The 18,047-nt window shown below is 38.7% G+C and overlaps 1 protein-coding gene across 1 annotated transcript in view; it reads left to right on the top strand.

Moving 5' to 3' along the window:
* Positions 1–18,047, top strand: part of LOC134650338 (ATP-binding cassette sub-family D member 3) — a 33,599-nt gene that overhangs the window by 1,924 nt on the left and 13,628 nt on the right. The window contains exons 3-13 of the mRNA XM_063505299.1: positions 434–503; positions 1,111–1,208; positions 5,794–5,974; positions 6,531–6,600; positions 8,349–8,443; positions 11,146–11,263; positions 12,276–12,373; positions 12,970–13,168; positions 14,816–14,945; positions 16,909–17,083; positions 17,878–17,942. Of these exons, the coding sequence (XP_063361369.1) occupies positions 434–503; positions 1,111–1,208; positions 5,794–5,974; positions 6,531–6,600; positions 8,349–8,443; positions 11,146–11,263; positions 12,276–12,373; positions 12,970–13,168; positions 14,816–14,945; positions 16,909–17,083; positions 17,878–17,942 (1,299 nt within the window). The remainder of the gene's footprint in view (positions 1–433; positions 504–1,110; positions 1,209–5,793; positions 5,975–6,530; positions 6,601–8,348; positions 8,444–11,145; positions 11,264–12,275; positions 12,374–12,969; positions 13,169–14,815; positions 14,946–16,908; positions 17,084–17,877; positions 17,943–18,047) is intronic.

The following is an 18,047-nucleotide window of genomic DNA, read 5'->3' as shown; positions in this document are numbered from 1 at the left end:
TGGAGTAACCCAAAAAAGTTTACCATTAGACCAAAAGAAGCAAAAAGTAAATACATATTGGCACTACTTTGAAAAAATCTCGTATCTCAAAGTACTACTCAAATTTAAAAGGCAGTTACTCTGTATGCATCCCATACCTACATTGATACCACATTTTGATTGACTGAACAAGATACTAGTTTTTTTCAAAGTAGTGCTGATATGGTTTTTTCTTGATTATGAATTATTCTGTAAGCAATTAAATAAACCAAATAACGTCTGTTTTTTGTTGTTGTTGTATGGAACCTAACAATGGGTATCTTATTCTAACCTAATGTTGAGGAGTTTAATCCTAGTTTTGTAGGTGATTATGTTTTTTTTAAATACATTTTTTTTCCGAGGACCTTTACAAATACTGCTTGAAAGGATAAATTAAATAGATTTTTTTTTGCAGCGCTATAATCACAATGAACAAGCAGGAGTTCAAAAGCAGATTGCTGCAGTTCTTTGCCGCAATGCCCATGGTAAGTATCGGGTACCTTAAAAAAGATAAAGATAATTTATTTGTCAAACATGAGTAAAGTAGTATAGAGATGTTATATTGTACAAAGTAGTCCTTTGCCTTTCGGCGTACAAAATATAGTAAACCTATCTATGTATAATATATATAAGTATATACAGTTTAACCTATGGGCATTTCTTAAAATTAAAATACAAATTTAACAATAATTACTGCTAATGTACATTGGACTGGATTGGAATGGAGTTTCCGTAAGGCGCGATTAGGGTCCAACCTGAAATAAGCGGCAGATTCCGGCAACCGACCTGCCTCCACACGTATTGGCTCGCCTTTCCTGTGGGATAAGACAGTGAAGCCGAGAGGGTAATGCAGGTGCTGGGCATCCCTGCGTTTCCTTAATTTCGTTCCAGGCGGTGTAATAGGGTATTTCTCCGATTTTACACCATAAATCGTCTGCATTAGACGCTAAGGCCAATGATGACATTGGACTTAAAAACTAATATCATTAATAAAATAATTATTAGGCTACTAAAAACTCACTCAATACATATTTTAATGAATTTTATATAAACACTGAAATTTCCTTAATAACGGTGTATATTTTATTTCAGATATCATTAGTCAACAATGTATTAAAATGGAGTATAGGAGAATGTAAATTAAGAATACGGACAAACCTTTCACTATATTTATACCAGCAATATATGAAGTAAGTACTTTAATCATATTTTATCTCAATATTTGCAATCGGTATCAGTATGTATGTGTAATCTTCTTACCCTCTTTGTACGACTGTAACGCCGTATAAGCCGCAATGAAAATGGCAAGGTTCAAAAAGTATCATCGAAATATAAAACTTTATATTACTCGTAGTGTTAGTTAGATATTCTTGTAATATTGGGTGAATCAATTACATTTTTTGTAAGTTTTAAGTTATAAATGTTACTATAGTAACATTTATAGTGTGAGCAATGTTACCCCTTTAAACTTGAGTGAACTGCGATGCGATTAAGGTATCTCTTACTTGCCGCTTTTGTTTTATTACTGGCTATTAAAAGTAATAAAATTTAATTGGTCAGCCATTTCACTTTACAAAACAAATATTTTCTTAGTAGGTACAGTTAGAGATACATGTTCCCATAGACAAATTTTACGTTATGTACGTAAACACTGGCCTTTATACCCGCGACTTTGACCACGTACGCGACAACATTTCCATCTTCACCACTTAGATTGGCAGTCCTCAACCGTGCGTTTCCTCAGAAACTACTGCCACGCTGCACACTGCAGAAATTGCTGCGTACTCTCATTTTAGAGACCGACAACGCACTCACAACCCGTGTAGTGTTGCGGGTGTCTATGGGCGACGGTAATCGCTTACCTTTTATTTACATATCATAAGAAAAAGGAGAAGTGGTTAAAACATTCCATTATTTTCCCTTGGGGAAAGAATGAAAAAAAGTCGTTTGTAGTGGAACTCTACTACATTTGAAGAATATATCTATCTATGTTTCAAAATTGAAGGTCATAGGTATCGACAACGCTCTAGCTTTAGGCTGTGTACTGTCAGTGTCTAAATAAATTCCTATTAATATTATTTATTTATGCGTAAATAACTCTGTCTGTGTCTTAATGCTTGAATCTTAATTTAGGTGTCTAATACAAAGGCCAAACCACACTAGATGTGTATGCAACATGGCTCCGGCTTCCTGCATAGACACCCCAGTGTACACGCTTGTTGTATTTTTTTATTAGCCTAATTTAGCCACTGCTGGGCAAAGGCTTCCCCTCGTTTCCTCCACGCAACCCTGTCGTTTGTACGAGGGGTGTTCAAAATATTCTCGGTATGAGAATGAAAACAAACAAGTACGAAAAGTTTGATATTTTTATTTTTCAATATACTCCCCCCCTATGTTCATACACTTAAAAGATCGATCAATTTTTTTTTTAATCCCTCGTAAAAATATTTTTTATCTTTCGTGTAAAAATGCTCCTCCACTGCCGCCTTCAATGCTTCATCGTCAGAAAATTTATTTCCACGCAGATCCTTTTTAAGATTGGGTAGCAAAAAGAAGTCGCTGGGGGCTAAGTCCGGACTATACAGTGGGTGAGTAACAGTTTTAAACCCACATTCAACAATAGCTGCCTTGGCAATATGAGCAGTATGGACGGGGGCGTTGTCATGCAGAAGCAGAATACCTTTGGTTAACTTTCCTCGCCTCTTTTCTTTAATTACATCCTTTAATTGACGTAGAATGTTAGCGTAGTACTGTCCTGTGATATTTACACCTTTTTCTTTATAATCGATTAGTAATACTCCTTCACAATCCCAAAATATCGTGGCCATGACCTTGCCAGCTGAAGGGATGACCTTGAACTTCTTGGGATGAGCTGAACCCTTAATGTGCCACTGCATGGACTCTTGTTTACTCTCTGGGTCATAATGATGAACCCAGGTTTCATCTCCAGTAACTATTCTTTGCAGCACCTCATCAGGATTTTCACCGCACAGGTCAATAAAATCGGAACAACAAGCTACACGCATGTCTTTTTGAAGCCGAGTCAGCATTCGCGGAACCCATCTTGCACTTACTTTTGACATATTAAGATGGTCATGTATAATATCATGTACGGTACCAATAGAGAGATTGGTTACTTGTGCTATAGATTTTACCTTCACTCGACCATCTTCCAATATAAGTTTTTCCACTTTATCAATATTTTCTTGTGAAGTAGCTACTACAGGCCGGCCAGGTCTAGGGTCATCTTCAATACTCTCCCTTCCGCGTTTAAACTCGCTTGACCACTTTTGAATGGTAGATAAAGAAGGAGCAGACTCACGGTAAACACAATCCATTTCCTCTTTTATGGTTTTTTGATTTTTACCCTGTTTTGTCAAGAATTTTATCACGCATCGATGTTCTAATTTAGTTAACATTGTCAATTCGCACATGATGTTCATGTTTGTTCAGCAATTGCAGAAAAACAAAAGACTATCTCGGTTCGAATTATACTTTTTTTTAATGTCAATGAATAAACCTTAGCGGCCAGTAACGAAAGAAATTTTAGAAGAGGTCGTAAGATATCAATACCGAGAATATTTTGAACGCCCCTCGTATTTTCCCACCATTCCGAGTAGAACGCGTCAAGTCGTCTCGCCATCTTCTTTTCGATGCCTGCACCCCGGCGTGAACATATTGGTGTTGTAACATGTGGAATTACATGTCACTTTCGTTAAATTCCCGAAACCGCCGTAACGCATGAGTATGACACATCCATATATTTGACATCCTCAACCACAAACAATGTTATAAGAGATGATACTTACAGTAATTAAATTCTTTATGTAAACAAACGGAAAGATGCTAAGTCAACGTTTGATCACAGTGGTTGCCCTTTCACTGTGGGCACTGTGGCAATTATCGTGGTGGCGTCAAATCTTGCGGTAAAAAACGGTAGGTTCTTCCTAGCACTTGAAGCTTATTGAAATATAAGTACCTAGCATTTTTACAACAGTGATTGAAATCAATTCTTCAACGTTCTTTGTATCCAAGTTATCCAACATTGCCAAACGCACTATTTTACCCAATAACGCGTGTGTTTTAGTTACAAATTAACTAAAAATATAGAATAAAAAACAAATAAATATTTCTAGCTAGAAGAGTCCAAATATGAGTTTTAATAGTCAACTTACGAAACTATGTACATAATATTCTAAATCACGTTACAAAAATACATATTTAACTCCGCAGACGATCAAGTCAATAAACACCTACGGCCCTGGCTTGGAATCTACAAAAAAAGCTAATAGGTATTATTGCGATGAATAGCCAAGTTGTTCCTCAAGTTACCAGGTCCTCGCTATTATCGATTATATTACCTTAACTTAAGGTCCTTTAGAGCTGTCATATAAAGTGAATCATGTTTAATGTTCAATTTAATTACAAGCGTTAACGCAGGGCCAAGGGTCGATTCCTTATGCTGTGACTCGCGTTATTTACATGCATTTGTGTTACAAAACCGGATCGTCTGGATTTAAATTCTTTTTGTACCTTTACACCAATTTTTTTTACAGCCTTCTATGCACCTTACCACAAGGCCCCGAGTTAGAACAAGTTTTTTATTTATAAGTTTAGTTTTACTTTTATACTTCCCCTTTTTTAGTTTTATGTTGTTTTGTTAAGGTTATATTTAAATTGAAAATTTGCACCTAAATAAAGAAACTTTATTTAGCGATTGTTCTATTTAAAACTACTAAATCCGACATTGCCTATATTTAAACATATATATATGACACCGTAAGATTGTGAACCCGTTAGTTTATAATCTAACGTAGGTTAGGTTAGGTTCGATTATAATCTCCCTACAATGTAACTAGCGAGATTATAATATGACGAGTGTTTACAATTTTACGGTGACATATATAATATAATAAAAATAGCTTAAAACGGTCTAATGGATCTTACATCGAAACGGGACTTTAAGGTCATACATATGAAACACGTTTCTACGTAAACTTTGATATCAAACATTTCGTTATATGAATATTATTATCTCTGGAATATCAGGTGACTTTTTTGGTGGACTTACCAGCCCAAGCCTAAAGTTCTCCTGATATTAGCTTTCCTATATCTAGTCCTTACTCGTAGATTTACTAATATTTTACTTCATACTTTAGTTTTGTGTTAAACATTTTCCAAGTTTGATTGAAATCAAAGCATTGCATAATCTTTGACTCGCCAGTCGTGTCATAAGTCTAAGGTCTAAGTGTACGTGCGGAGCAGAACCGAGATTCTGCAAACAGGTTTTTTGTAACGTAGATTACGGTAATAGAGAGAACAATGAAGTATCTTTAAACAACTTAATTAGGAACTCATTGGTCGGTGTCAGTGTCAAGTTTAACGATATGCAAATAAATTAACGTGAATGTTCGTCCTATGTTTAATGAAAATATTGACACACTAAGTACGAGTATAGACTGTAATTTTTATTTGTTAGAATTTTGTGTTGCATAATGTTACTTGTTAGAAATATAGTTTGGCAGAAATACTTTTGGTATGCTGCTTTTCGCATAATATTACTTCACAGAATTTTGTTTTCGCTTAATATTATTTGGCAGAAAATTCTGCTGAAATGTGAAACGTCTATTATGGCGAGTACCTATATATTTATGCGAAAGTATCATTCGACTAAAAGTTTTTCTGCGATACGTGTTATGCAAAATGTATTTCTGACAAATAATATTCTGCCAGATGAGGGTAACCCAATAATAACGTACATATTCCCCGTTCCAGAGGATTCACATACTACCAAGTGACGAACCTGGACAACCGGATATCGAACGCGGACCAACTGCTCACCACGGACATAGACAAGTTCTGCGAGACCGTCGTGGACCTGTACAGCAACATCAGCAAGCCGGTCCTAGACATTGGCATCTATCTGTACAGGCTTACCGTCAATCTGGGCGTCAGTGTAAGTATCTTTTAGAGTCGGACCAAAAAAAGTCTGCAGCGGATTTGATAGCCCACGCAGTGCAAGTGTCATTTATACGTCATAATTTCATAGAAGTTTGACGTTTAAAATAACACTTGCACTGCGTGGGCTATCAAATCCGCTGCAGACTATTCTTGGTCTGACTCTACCAAGTTAGCTTGACAACTATTGGATAGTGATAAAACTGTGTCTTGAACGTGTGAATGTGGTATCTGCAGAAATGTACGCTATTGCTATTATATTGATAAGGGACTGTAAATTAATTAAAAGGCGATGCCACGAAATAATATAATGGTTCTACGCACACAGTTCTCAAAGTCTAACAAAAAAGATGGTTGACAGAGTGGAAGGTAACGAATTAAGTTGTTCGTCCTTACTGCACGATATATGCTACTTCTTGCTCTGTAGACTGTAAAAGAAAGAAAGAAAGAAAATACATTTATTTATGACAAACACAGACGACAAAAACATGTTGACAAATATACAATGTATAACATTTAGAGCAAAATGCCATAAAATAATGATTTTATTCCAGACTCCTGGAATAATGATGGCGTACCTACTGGTGTCAGGAGTGTTCCTGACATACCTCAGAAAGCCTACAGGTTAGTTAAATATATAAAAGACTAGATTATATCAAACCACATCATATTAAAATACTTGTATTTTATTGTTTCAAAGCTCTCAACTAGTATTGTAAAATTTAATTTCTCAAACATACTCCAAAATGTATGCGTTAATGTTACGAAATGAAGACATGAAGTTGCTCATTTCTGGCTCCTTACATTACCTAGGGCATTGACCTAGGCCAAGAAGTAATGTAGGGAGCATGGTATAATAATATACTCCGCCTGGTACTCTCTTCCGAGATTCGCGAATGACCTAACTGTCACTTGCCTACGTCATCATGCTGTTTACAGGTTCTCAAACTTTAAAATGTGGGAGAATTTTAACCAACGATGAAAATTATTTTAACGGCATTAATTTTAAGTTATTCATGTAGAAACATAGTAAAATAAAACAAATCTATACTGCACTTTTCACTCCTACTCTTACAGTTCCGAATAGAGCGGCCAACCATTTTCGTAACAAAACATTAATTACCAAGCTTACGACGTGAAAAGTTTGGAAAACACTGCGACTGCTGACACTGAGCGAGAAGGAAATAACAATTAACACGCGTTCGACAAGGATGATGGTCAGGGACAAAATGGCGGATTGTCAAATGTGACAGCGCTATTGCCAGTAGTGTAAACAGAATTACCCGAACGTCTGAAATTTCTTTCGTGAATCGGAAGATATTGCTAACGAATAATTAAAAATGACGTATTATTGTAAAATTTAAGACAAAATACATATAAATGAAAATTATAAAGAAATATTTTAACTTATTAACCATAGATATAACGTACCCATGTAACATGTTATGTTGAAATAAAGTGGCAATGTTATTGTGACGTAGGCAAGCTTGGAGGATACAACTAAACGGAGTAGCCATTAACAGGCTTTCCCCTCTGTCGAAAATAGGCGGCCAACGGTCATACACAATGTATGGACTGACGTTTATCTGACATGGCTATTTTTACGTTACGCATACATTTGACGTTCCCCTCCCCCGCAAAAATCGGCAGACTGTTTTGTACAGAAAATTACAGACATGGCGTCTCCGTTTGATTATATCCTCCAAGTAGGCAAGTGACACTCTGGGAAGAGAAGACCATGTTTTATTAGACCATGGTAGGGAGTTAGTAAATTTGCTCACTAAGATTAGACTGACAAAGGAAATATTATATACAGCCAACGACCACTCTCTGTAAGCATACTTGCGATTTTTTTTTATTATGTTGTGTCATTTGGTGAGTCAATCGGTCCTCGCTAGAAATACGGGCGGCCGGTTGCTCTTTGTCGGATAGTAGCTATAGCTGGTCAACCAAATCTTGTCAGTAAAAAAAGGCGCGAAATTCAAATTTTCTATGGGACGATATCCCTTCGCGCCTACATTTTTCAAATTTGCCGCCTTTTTCTACTGTCAAGATCTGGTTGACCAAGTATATATGTGATGTGTCTTAGTAGGCGCATATTACAGATTTGTTGGGGCATACATGCGACATTAAATTTTAAATCTAGGGTACTATATTTATAAGCGGTTAAACATGGTGCTCGAATAGCTTTTTCAAATGTCAAGTTTAAAAAATAAAAAAGGCGGCAATTTACATTTTTATTTTCTTACATTGTTTGAGAACAGGGATCTTTGGCCGGAACAGGGATTGCAAGACTCGCTTTATCCGCAATCTCGTCCTGCAATCCCTTACATCACGGCCTCTGCAGTAATGTACTATATTTTCATTTGCAGCTCGTCTCACCGTCCAAGAGCAAAAACTAGAAGGCGAATTTAGATACGTGAACTCCAGGCTCATCACGAATTCGGAAGAAATCGCTTTCTATCAGGTAATAATCTTCAAATAATGTACCGAATTCATAATACAGATTACAATGCCATCATATCACATTATGGTATTCGTCTGCTAGTGAAGTGGAATTCGTTAATTATGCTTTTCGAAAACAAATGCATGAGTTTTTAATAACAAAAAACCAAACCACAATAGTGTATCTATCATATTTAAAGAGTTCCCGTGGTTTCCCCATGGCTCTATGATAAGACCCTGACCCTCTCTGTAAGTTACTTATTACTTTTTCCAATATAGTCCAACGCTTACCTACTTCTTTATAAAGTCGGTTAAAAAAACATTAGTCAGAAAACTTGACTCGCGCATCCGTCTCGCGCTTGGCCGGTTTGTTGTTTTAGAAATATTCCATCAAATTTTACTGTTCCGAATAAATGAAAAATACTCGTATCACGCAAATACAAACCTACTCGTTTGTATCATATACAAACCTACTCGACCTTTTTTTGTTTCTTGGTTAGAATTCTTGTAAATATTTTATTTTAATACAGCATATTTCTGCGTGTTGACATTGTCAACATAGTTACAAAATTAGTTTTCATTGTTTAATGTTCGTTAATTGATTTGTCATATGCAAAACGTGTTTCACGTACCTAAAGCTTAATGAAGATGTACATAAGATTACTGACGTGTGTGTTAGTAGCAACGAGAATGTTTATTCACTGTTCGAGGAATTGTTTATGGGCAATTAGTGTTCTTAAATAAGAAACCAATATTGGCACTAGGTAAACATTTGTTTCTGGTAGAGGGTTTACTTATGTAACAGCCAGTATTCCACTGCCGCGCAAGCTTTTAACTTATGTTAAATTGTTAATGTATGATTAAAATCGGTTGGTTTAATTTAAATTCACTTTGTATATGTAGGTATTTTAGGTATGTACCTACACACTGCCGTTGTTAGTATGTTTTATGTAAATGCGTAAACTATCGTAACTCAGAATACTTACATAGATTTACAGAATTTGATTTCGGAGACAGTACTTGGTACTTTGCTATGGATCCATATTTATGGTCCAAAGTGGCATAGAAATCAAAGAAAAAAGTTTTATAGAATTGGTATGTTGACTGTATTTAACATAAATTATTTCACTCAATGCACGAGAAAAAAATATTGGAAAAACGGAGACTAATTATTTGGGAAACACTGTCTATATCATAAATCAGAAAGGGCAATAGCCAATATTTTAATAAAAAGAAAGTAACTTGACCGTGACGTCGCGTGTTTGTGTTTCATTCATGATTTGACCTGTTAGATAAGCACCTTATTACATTTTTATACCAATGTAAGCCTCATCATCATCATTAACTTAAGAGTTATTCTCTTGTCGGTGGAGTATCTTCCAGCATTCCCTATCTTGCGCCAGCTCTTTGACTTTCTGATACGACACGACCCCCACTTTTTCTTTCACTTGGTCTAGAAAGCTGCGTCTGGGTTTTCCTTTACCCCGCTTGCGTCCTATCCGCCCCTCCAGGATAGTTTTAAAGAAGTGGTCGTGTCGTATTAAGTGTCCAATCATTTTTCCGCGTCTATTTGCAATGGTGTTCAGGATAGCTCTCTTGGTGTTAGGAATGTAAGCCTATTAATCATAATATAAATTTAACTAGTGGCTCTGTGAGCTCTAGACCTCGCGAGCATAGGTTATTGGGACCGTGCACGATGACAGCGCCACACAGCGGTTTGATCAATCAACAATACAAAGATTTTAATTTATTTAAAAAAATACGTAGTTAAAGTGAAAAAAAAAATACAAAAAGTTATGTCTTACTGGGGATCGAACCCAGACTTTCTGTGTGCAAACAAAAAAGCGATTGTTTACAAAATGCGCCATGATAGTTCTTAGCTAAGCCATAGAGAAATATAGTAAGACAAGAGTGCTCACTCTATACATCAGTTCAGACTATTAATTTCAGTGTCTACATCTATCATCGAGTAGCGGAACTATCAGTACTGCTACTTGACAATAGATGTAGCACCGACCGGAAAGTCTTATGCTGTTGGGATAAGACTTTCCGGTTGGTGCTACATCTATTGTCAAGTAGCAGTACTGATAGTTCCGCTACTCGATGCTAGATGCTAATAGTCTTTTTAGTACTAATACTGATGTATGGAGTGAGCACTCTATGTATTTTTTTCTCTATGGCTAAGCTGACGAAATTCGGCTACTCATTCTCGAGTACAAACTAAATATCTAAATACCGCCTAAACCAGCAATACAATTTTTCTGCATTTTTTGCCATTTACTATGTAAATATGTCTCAAAAAGAAAATACTCTTATGATATCGATACGACTATTTGTTTAAGCGCGAGGTATCACAACTCCTCTATTTTTGAAAATTTCCAAAAACGGGATCGACAAAAAATTTTTATTTACTCATAGAATCTGGTCACAAAATTTCACAAGAATCGGTTGAGAATTGTGACCTGTAGAGGAGAACATCCGGACATACAAAAGCAAAATGCGCGAGTCAAAACGTAGACCTTCGCTACGCTTCGGTCAACGTAGACCTTCGCTACGTTTCGGTCAACGTAGACCTTCGCTACGCTTCGGTCAATTAAGTAGGTATATTTAGAATAGTAAGACTCCACAGTCAAACAAATGTAGTTTTGTGGAGCTTTGTCCTTAACAAAAAAGTTGTAACTTCTGTGTAATATATAACTAAAAAAATAATTTGTATGTGTGCAGGGCAACCACCGCGAGCAGCTGACAGTCCTGGCGAGCTTCTACAAGCTGACTCGACACCTGCGGAACTTCCTCAACTTCCGCGTCGCTATGGGCTTCATAGACAACATCATCGCCAAGTGTGAGTTAACCTTAATAAATAAATAAATACATCTTATGGGACAGTCTTACACAAATCGATGTAGCCCCACAGTAAGCTCAATAAGGTTTGTATTGTGGGTACTAAATAGACGACAATAAATCGAAACATACTGATCGTATTTATTTTATTTATGCATTTTTTTGCATACATACATACTTATACAGGGTGCTTCCTGTAACAGGAGCAATAAATTAAACTGTAGGCTGTACTCCTCAAACTGACCAACATTTGTTCAGCAACTTTTAAAAATTATGAATGCTTTAGACTTCCTCTTTTTCATACAAAATAAATATTGCCTTCAATGTACGCTGACATCAGTGTGTTTGACGTTGCTTGTCACGCTTTAAACATAACAAAATTTGCAATACATTGCGTCTTAGAATAAACTTTAAAGTGGAATAAAAATCAAAACCTGAGTTATTTTCAAAAGTTGTTGAACAAATGTTGGTCAGTTTGAGGAGTACAGCCTACAGTTTAATTTATTGCTCCTGTTACAGGAAGCACTCTGTATACCTACATAGAAAACATCCATAACTAAGGAACAAATATCAGTGATCAACACACAAATGACCTTACCAGGATTTGACCCCGGGACCCCCTGCTTCGTAGGCAGGGTCACTGCCGACATTAACTGATCAAAAGGCTTGATACGAAACTAGATATTATCCCAATTTTCTTAGATCTGTCGGCCTGTCTTCAGATATACCCCCAACACAAAATTTAGTTTTTTTTTTAATGTTTACTTGCAAGTGTCATTGGCTGTTTGGTAAAAATAGCTTTAGTAGTTTGAAGATCATGAGCTTTTGTAATGAACAATTTGGCTTTGATTTGGCCAATTCGAAATTTATTAATAGTAGGGATTAAGGTTGCTGTAATTTGTAAGAGTATATTTGTTTGCTCTTTTCACTGCTAAAAATGCGTACATGTAAGACTTATATGCATTGTATATGTATTTTGCTATCAGACTTGCAAATGTAAATGATGTCTGTAGATGTCGCAATCACGGTTGGATTCTACGCGGTGTCGCGACCTTTCTTCGTCATGGATCACAACCTGCTCACTACGGGAACCGACAATGACAGGTTTAAGGTACTTTTACTAATATATTTATAGTTGTATATCTAACCATGAACTATAAACTAATTAATGGTCTGGGAATGAAGTATAAGTGAAAATGTTTTCACGTGAGTCAAATTCTTGCTGATACTGAGAACAAATTCAATGTTGCGCATGTTAGATCAGGCATTTCTTTGACAAACTTCCTTCACCGTCCTCTTGATAATCCATACTATGTACATATGTCTATTTGTATAAGTATACGTGTAAGTTTATTAATATAGCTCAATATTTATCAAATATTTCACACTTACAGCTCCAACTATTCCAGTTGTCAGAACTGCGGATAGGTACAATTTGAAATGGCCGAAATAGGTACTATTATAGTTCATCAGCGGCTGCCTATCATGGTCCCATTTTTATCACCTGTCATGTCATGCGTCACCTTCGCCCTTACATACCTACTTGTTAGAAGGTGAAAGGCATGATGATAAAAACCGACCATCTTAGCTCTAATGGCAAAAAATCTATAACTTCTTTTTTGAGACATCATTAGTTTTTCTTTGTGCGTTTGCTTTAGGAACATCGATGCACAAGTGTCAAATAGTAAAACCGCCTTAATTTCGCAGCACTACTACACGTACGGGCGCATGCTGGTAAAGATGGCTGAAGCCATCGGCCGCCTCGTCCTCTCTGGAAGGGAGTTGAGCAAACTGGCCGGTCTCACGTCGAGAGTCACGCAGCTGCGAACTGTTCTGTCTGACGTGAACCAGGGGAAGTATACCAGGACCATGGTGGGGCAGGTGGAGAACGGGAACGGCGGTAAGTGTCCAGTAAACATGTGCTGCCAGGCCACGAGGGAAACTGGCCGGTCTCACGTCTAGAGTGACGCAGCTGCGAACGGTTTTGTCTGACGTGAACCAGGGGAAGTACACTAGGACCATGGTGGGGCACGTGGAGAACGGTAACGGCGGTAAGTCCAGTGAACATGTGCTGCCAGGCCACGAGGGAAACTGGCCGGTCTCACGTCCAGAGTCACGCAGCTGGGAACGGTTCTGTCTGACGTGAACCAGGGGAAGTACACCAGGACCATGGTGGGGCAGGTGGAGAACGGGAACGGCGGTAAGTCCAGTGAACATGTGCTGCCAGGCCACGAGGGAAACTGGCCGGTCTCACGTCAAGGGTGACGCAGCTGCGAACTGTTCTGTCTGACGTGAACCAGGGGAAGTACACCAGGACCATGGTGGGGCAGGTGGAGAACGGTAACGGCGGTAAGTCCAGTAAACATGTGTTGCCAGGCCACGAGGGAAACTGGCCGGTCTCACGTCTAGAGTGACGCAGCTATGAACTGTTCTGTCTGACGTGAACCAGGGGAAGTATACCAGGACCATGGTGGGGCAGGTGGAGAACGGGAACGGCGGTAAGTGTCCAGTAAACATGTGCTGCCAGGCCACGAGGGAAACTGGCCGGTCTCACGTCTAGAGTGACGCAGCTGCGAACGGTTTTGTCTGACGTGAACCAGGGGAAGTGCAGGACCATGGAGAATGGGAACGTGTTTGGACCCTAAAAAGTCTAAAAACTGTCTCCTAGCGCTGTTGAGTCTAGCGTATGGGATGCCATAACATAACACTGTAGAGTTTAGCGTATGGGAATCTAGACCAACGATCTGGTGAAGATTGCGGGAGTTGCCAGCATAAGAAGACCGTTTTATCCCCTCAACTGCCTTGTCCCGTATCCGTCCCAGACAATTTGGACTGTAATTAACATTGGAAGGTTATTAATTCAGTAGCAAATTTTTGACAACGGCGTTCGAGGGGTTAAGGGTACCAAGGTCAACAAGGAACGCCTCAGTGGCGAGCGTCCAGCGGCGCATACAGTCAAGAGACCAAAGGACTTGCCAGTGTGCAGAGACCGGTTGCATACGTTTGCATTTATTTCAAACTTCTTTCTTCTAAATTTTCTTATTATACTGGATCAACCAAATCTTGTCAGTAGTAAAAGGCGGCAAATTTGAAAAATCGCGGGTTAGCAACACTGTGTTCGAATAATCCCAAAATCGCGTGTCATCTGTGTGTTATCTGTGGAATGTGGATCGTGAATGACAGCCATCATCTTATTGTTTACATTCTGAATCCTTTCTATTTCAAGAGAAATTTCTGCTGTCACCATGAAATACCAAGATTATGCATGACCTCAAGCAAAGCTAAGGTGCCTACAATGTACAATCATACTCGTTGACGGTAAACATTACTAAAATTTGAGGTTATGATAATTCACTCGAACTGACGTATGAAGGGCGGAAAAATAAACACGTTTTGGTTCGATGTACATTGCTGCTTTTCCTAGCGCAATTCTGCTCTTTGAGTGTTACATGGTGTTACCCTACTTTAATTTGCAGTACATTGCTACTGACAAGATTTGCTTGACGCACTATAGCAGATTAGCGATGACTAATAATGTTGTCCCGTTTTTTAGTAATGCCGATGGTGATGGCGCCAGGCGCTGGCCGCATCATCTACCAAGACAAGATCATCCGCTTCGACCGCGTGCCGCTCGTCACGCCCAACGGCGACGTTCTCATCAAGGAACTGTCCTTCGAAGTCAAGTGAGTGACGTTTGCGGTATAGTTTGTAGCTTTGTAATAGACCCCGAAGGCTAATCCTATTGTCTATTGTTCAGTAAAACCGCACGTGCTACTTACCTGCAAAAAAGGGTCCTAATTATTCTATTTGGCACCTGAGCGCGGGCTAGTCCAACGCTCAATAAACCAGTGTAGGTGCGCTCTCCGATAACGCGCCTTTGTTACGCATCTCGATGACACATTTTAGACTGGTTTTGGTCTAGTGGTAGCGTTTGACTCGCCGGCACTCAGTAACCGAAGTACTGATTTTTTATGCAGGTGGTTGTGGCACGTGGCACGAGCGGTTTTTCTTAACAATAGACAATAGGATTAGCCTTCGGAGTCTATTAGAAAGCTACAAACTATACCCAAAGCACAGAATAAATAGTACTAGGTACAGAAGACCCACTCTCTAACAAAACGCGTCTGTTACGATCAGGACAGATATGGCCGCCAGGTGGCGACAGCGCCACGCGCGGCTTATAGCTAACCACCAAAATTGGTGTGGAACGGATGTACTTTTAGCTACCTGTAGCAAAGCGACGAAATCGCGGAGTGAGCCACGCCTGCCCAAAGTCCCACAGTTTTACCCCAAACTACTCCTCGCATCACGAAGTGAGCGAGAAGTGTCGCCGTTTCTGTTTGGGCAAAAAACAATTTAGTATATCCAGCTGTACGTCAGGCGCGGCTTACTCCGCGATTTCGTCGCCTCGCTACAAGTAGCAACAAGTACATGCGGCCCACACCAATTTTGGTGTCTAGCCGCCGCTGGTGTAATAGTATTTTCCGCGCACCGCTACGGAACGTACGACTGCTCGCGCTTGCGCCACCTAGCGGTCATATCTGTCGTAATAAACGCGTTTTGTTAGAGAGTGAATCTTCTGTACCTAGTACTATTATTTATTCTGTGTCTAAAGGTCGTATTTCTCAACATTCTCGTGAAGTTTTGTGAGCAGGTTTAATAACGGATTTTTTTTGTCGCGAGATCTACAGTTTACAGCGCCACTAGTTTACTTATCTTCAGTTATTAAAACCATTTTTCAGGTGTAATTTCACATTTATACAAGTGCTATGTAACATTATAAGATTTATAAGTAAAGGTCGGCAGGTGTGAGCTATTTTCCTTATAATATGACGTAAGGCATGTCAAATTATAAGGTAAATAGCTCACCCTTGCCGACCTCTGAACATAAGTTATTCAGAGTTTACGTTATTAGAATTGTATATTTATGTTAGATTAGATGTCATTATCCATCCACTATTGATCAATCCTCTAGTCCAGTAGATGAAAATAGGGATGTTGACATGAATCGCGAATATATGTTATGTTTTTACCATAGCAGGGAATATTAGAACGCGGAAAATCATATTTTGCAAGTGTAAATATGCGTAATAAATTAATTAAAAATAATCAAAAGTATTTAAAATAATGCCCAGTATCACGTGACTGCAAACGCCAATCGGAGCGCGTGACGTAATCACAGTGGAATCACAAGACAAGTTATAAAACCTGCCTAAGTGTCTACAACTCTACAGATTATCGTACCGAAACGCGATCTTGGTGCGGTGCGGCGCACGAATCGATAGTGTGTAAGGTGGTGCGTTAAGGACGCAGCTATAAGTTAGAGCGAGAAAGAAGGTCGCTGTCCGATGCGGTAGTGTGTTAGGGCTTTAAAAAAAATTTGTCAGTTGCCATATAAAGAATTTAAAAAAATGACTGACAGCAGTTTGTTTAAAACGCCGTTACGTCATCAAGGTCACGTGACAGTTTGGAGCGTTTAGGCGCGAAATTTAAACACGAAACTTATTATACATGTTTTTTTATTCAAAATTAATGAATATATTTTTTTAATATATTTTTCTGTAATTATTACGTGTCTATCTACAAAATGAAACCAGTTCCAAAAAATTGTCAACATCCCTATTCTTACTGTAATGTTTTTTCCAGATCAGGAATAAACGTGCTGGTATGCGGACCCAATGGGTGCGGTAAATCGTCCATGTTCCGTATGTTGGGGGAGCTGTGGCCCATCTTCGGAGGCACTCTCACGAAACCGCCCAAGGGCAAGCTTTTCTACGTGCCGCAGAGGCCTTACATGACCCTGGGGACCCTTAGAGACCAGGTAGGCTTCCATAGTGTTGTTAGACATGATGTGGTCCGTTCCATAGCAAAACCAATTTAAATAAATTAATATTATAGAACATTCTTACACAGATTGACTAAGTCCCGCAGTAAGCTCAAGAAGGCTTGTGTTGTAGGTACTCAGACAACGATATATATAATATACAAATACATAGAAAACACCCAAGACTCGGGAACAAATATCTGTGTTAATCACACAAATATATGTCCTTACCAGGATTCGAACCCAGGACCGCGGCTTAACTGGCAGCGTTACTACCCACTAGGCCAGACCAGTCGTTAAATTTGACTGACAATACTTTGTTAGTGGCACCGGCACCTGTACTGTAAAGAACTTATGACTGTAATGCACGGTTTTACGGGACAAAGTCATTCTTATCACGAAATTAAAACGTGTGGCAACCAATTGGCTTTCGATCCTTTCAATGTACGCGTAGGAAAGCGCCTTAGATTGACAAGGTAACATGCCTATTTATGACCGCAAGAAACCGTTTGATAAGCGTACTTGTTATGGCGATCTGTTATTTATTGGTCGTCTTCCTGCCGATATGTAGTGTTTTTAAAGTGAAAAGTGAAAACTTCTTTAGCGCGGCTGTGCACTTTTTGTGATGAGGAAAAAATGTTAAACTAGCGACAGGTCACGTGACCGTAAGATTCGTAAGACGGACACGTGACCTGATCGAAAACTGGTACAATGTCATTGAGTTGTCACTTCTGCCGGCACTCCCGGAGTGCAACCCGTTGTTTTTTTTATACAATGTTCATTTTTCCCAGGTGATCTACCCTCAAACCCGCGAGGAGATGGCCCGTCGCGGTCGCACGGACGCTCAGCTGAACAGGTGGGTAATTCCATGGTCTATTACATTACTTTACGTTTCTTTTCAATTGTAATAAACGTATATATTATAATAAACGTGGTACAATTATTTCTAAGTACTTTCAGA

The sequence above is a fragment of the Cydia amplana genome, chromosome 8 (assembly GCF_948474715.1).
Source record: "Cydia amplana chromosome 8, ilCydAmpl1.1, whole genome shotgun sequence".
Lineage (NCBI taxonomy): Eukaryota > Metazoa > Arthropoda > Insecta > Lepidoptera > Tortricidae > Cydia > Cydia amplana.
Note: the sequence above shows the minus strand (reverse complement) of the source record. Positions and strands in the feature narration are given on the sequence as shown.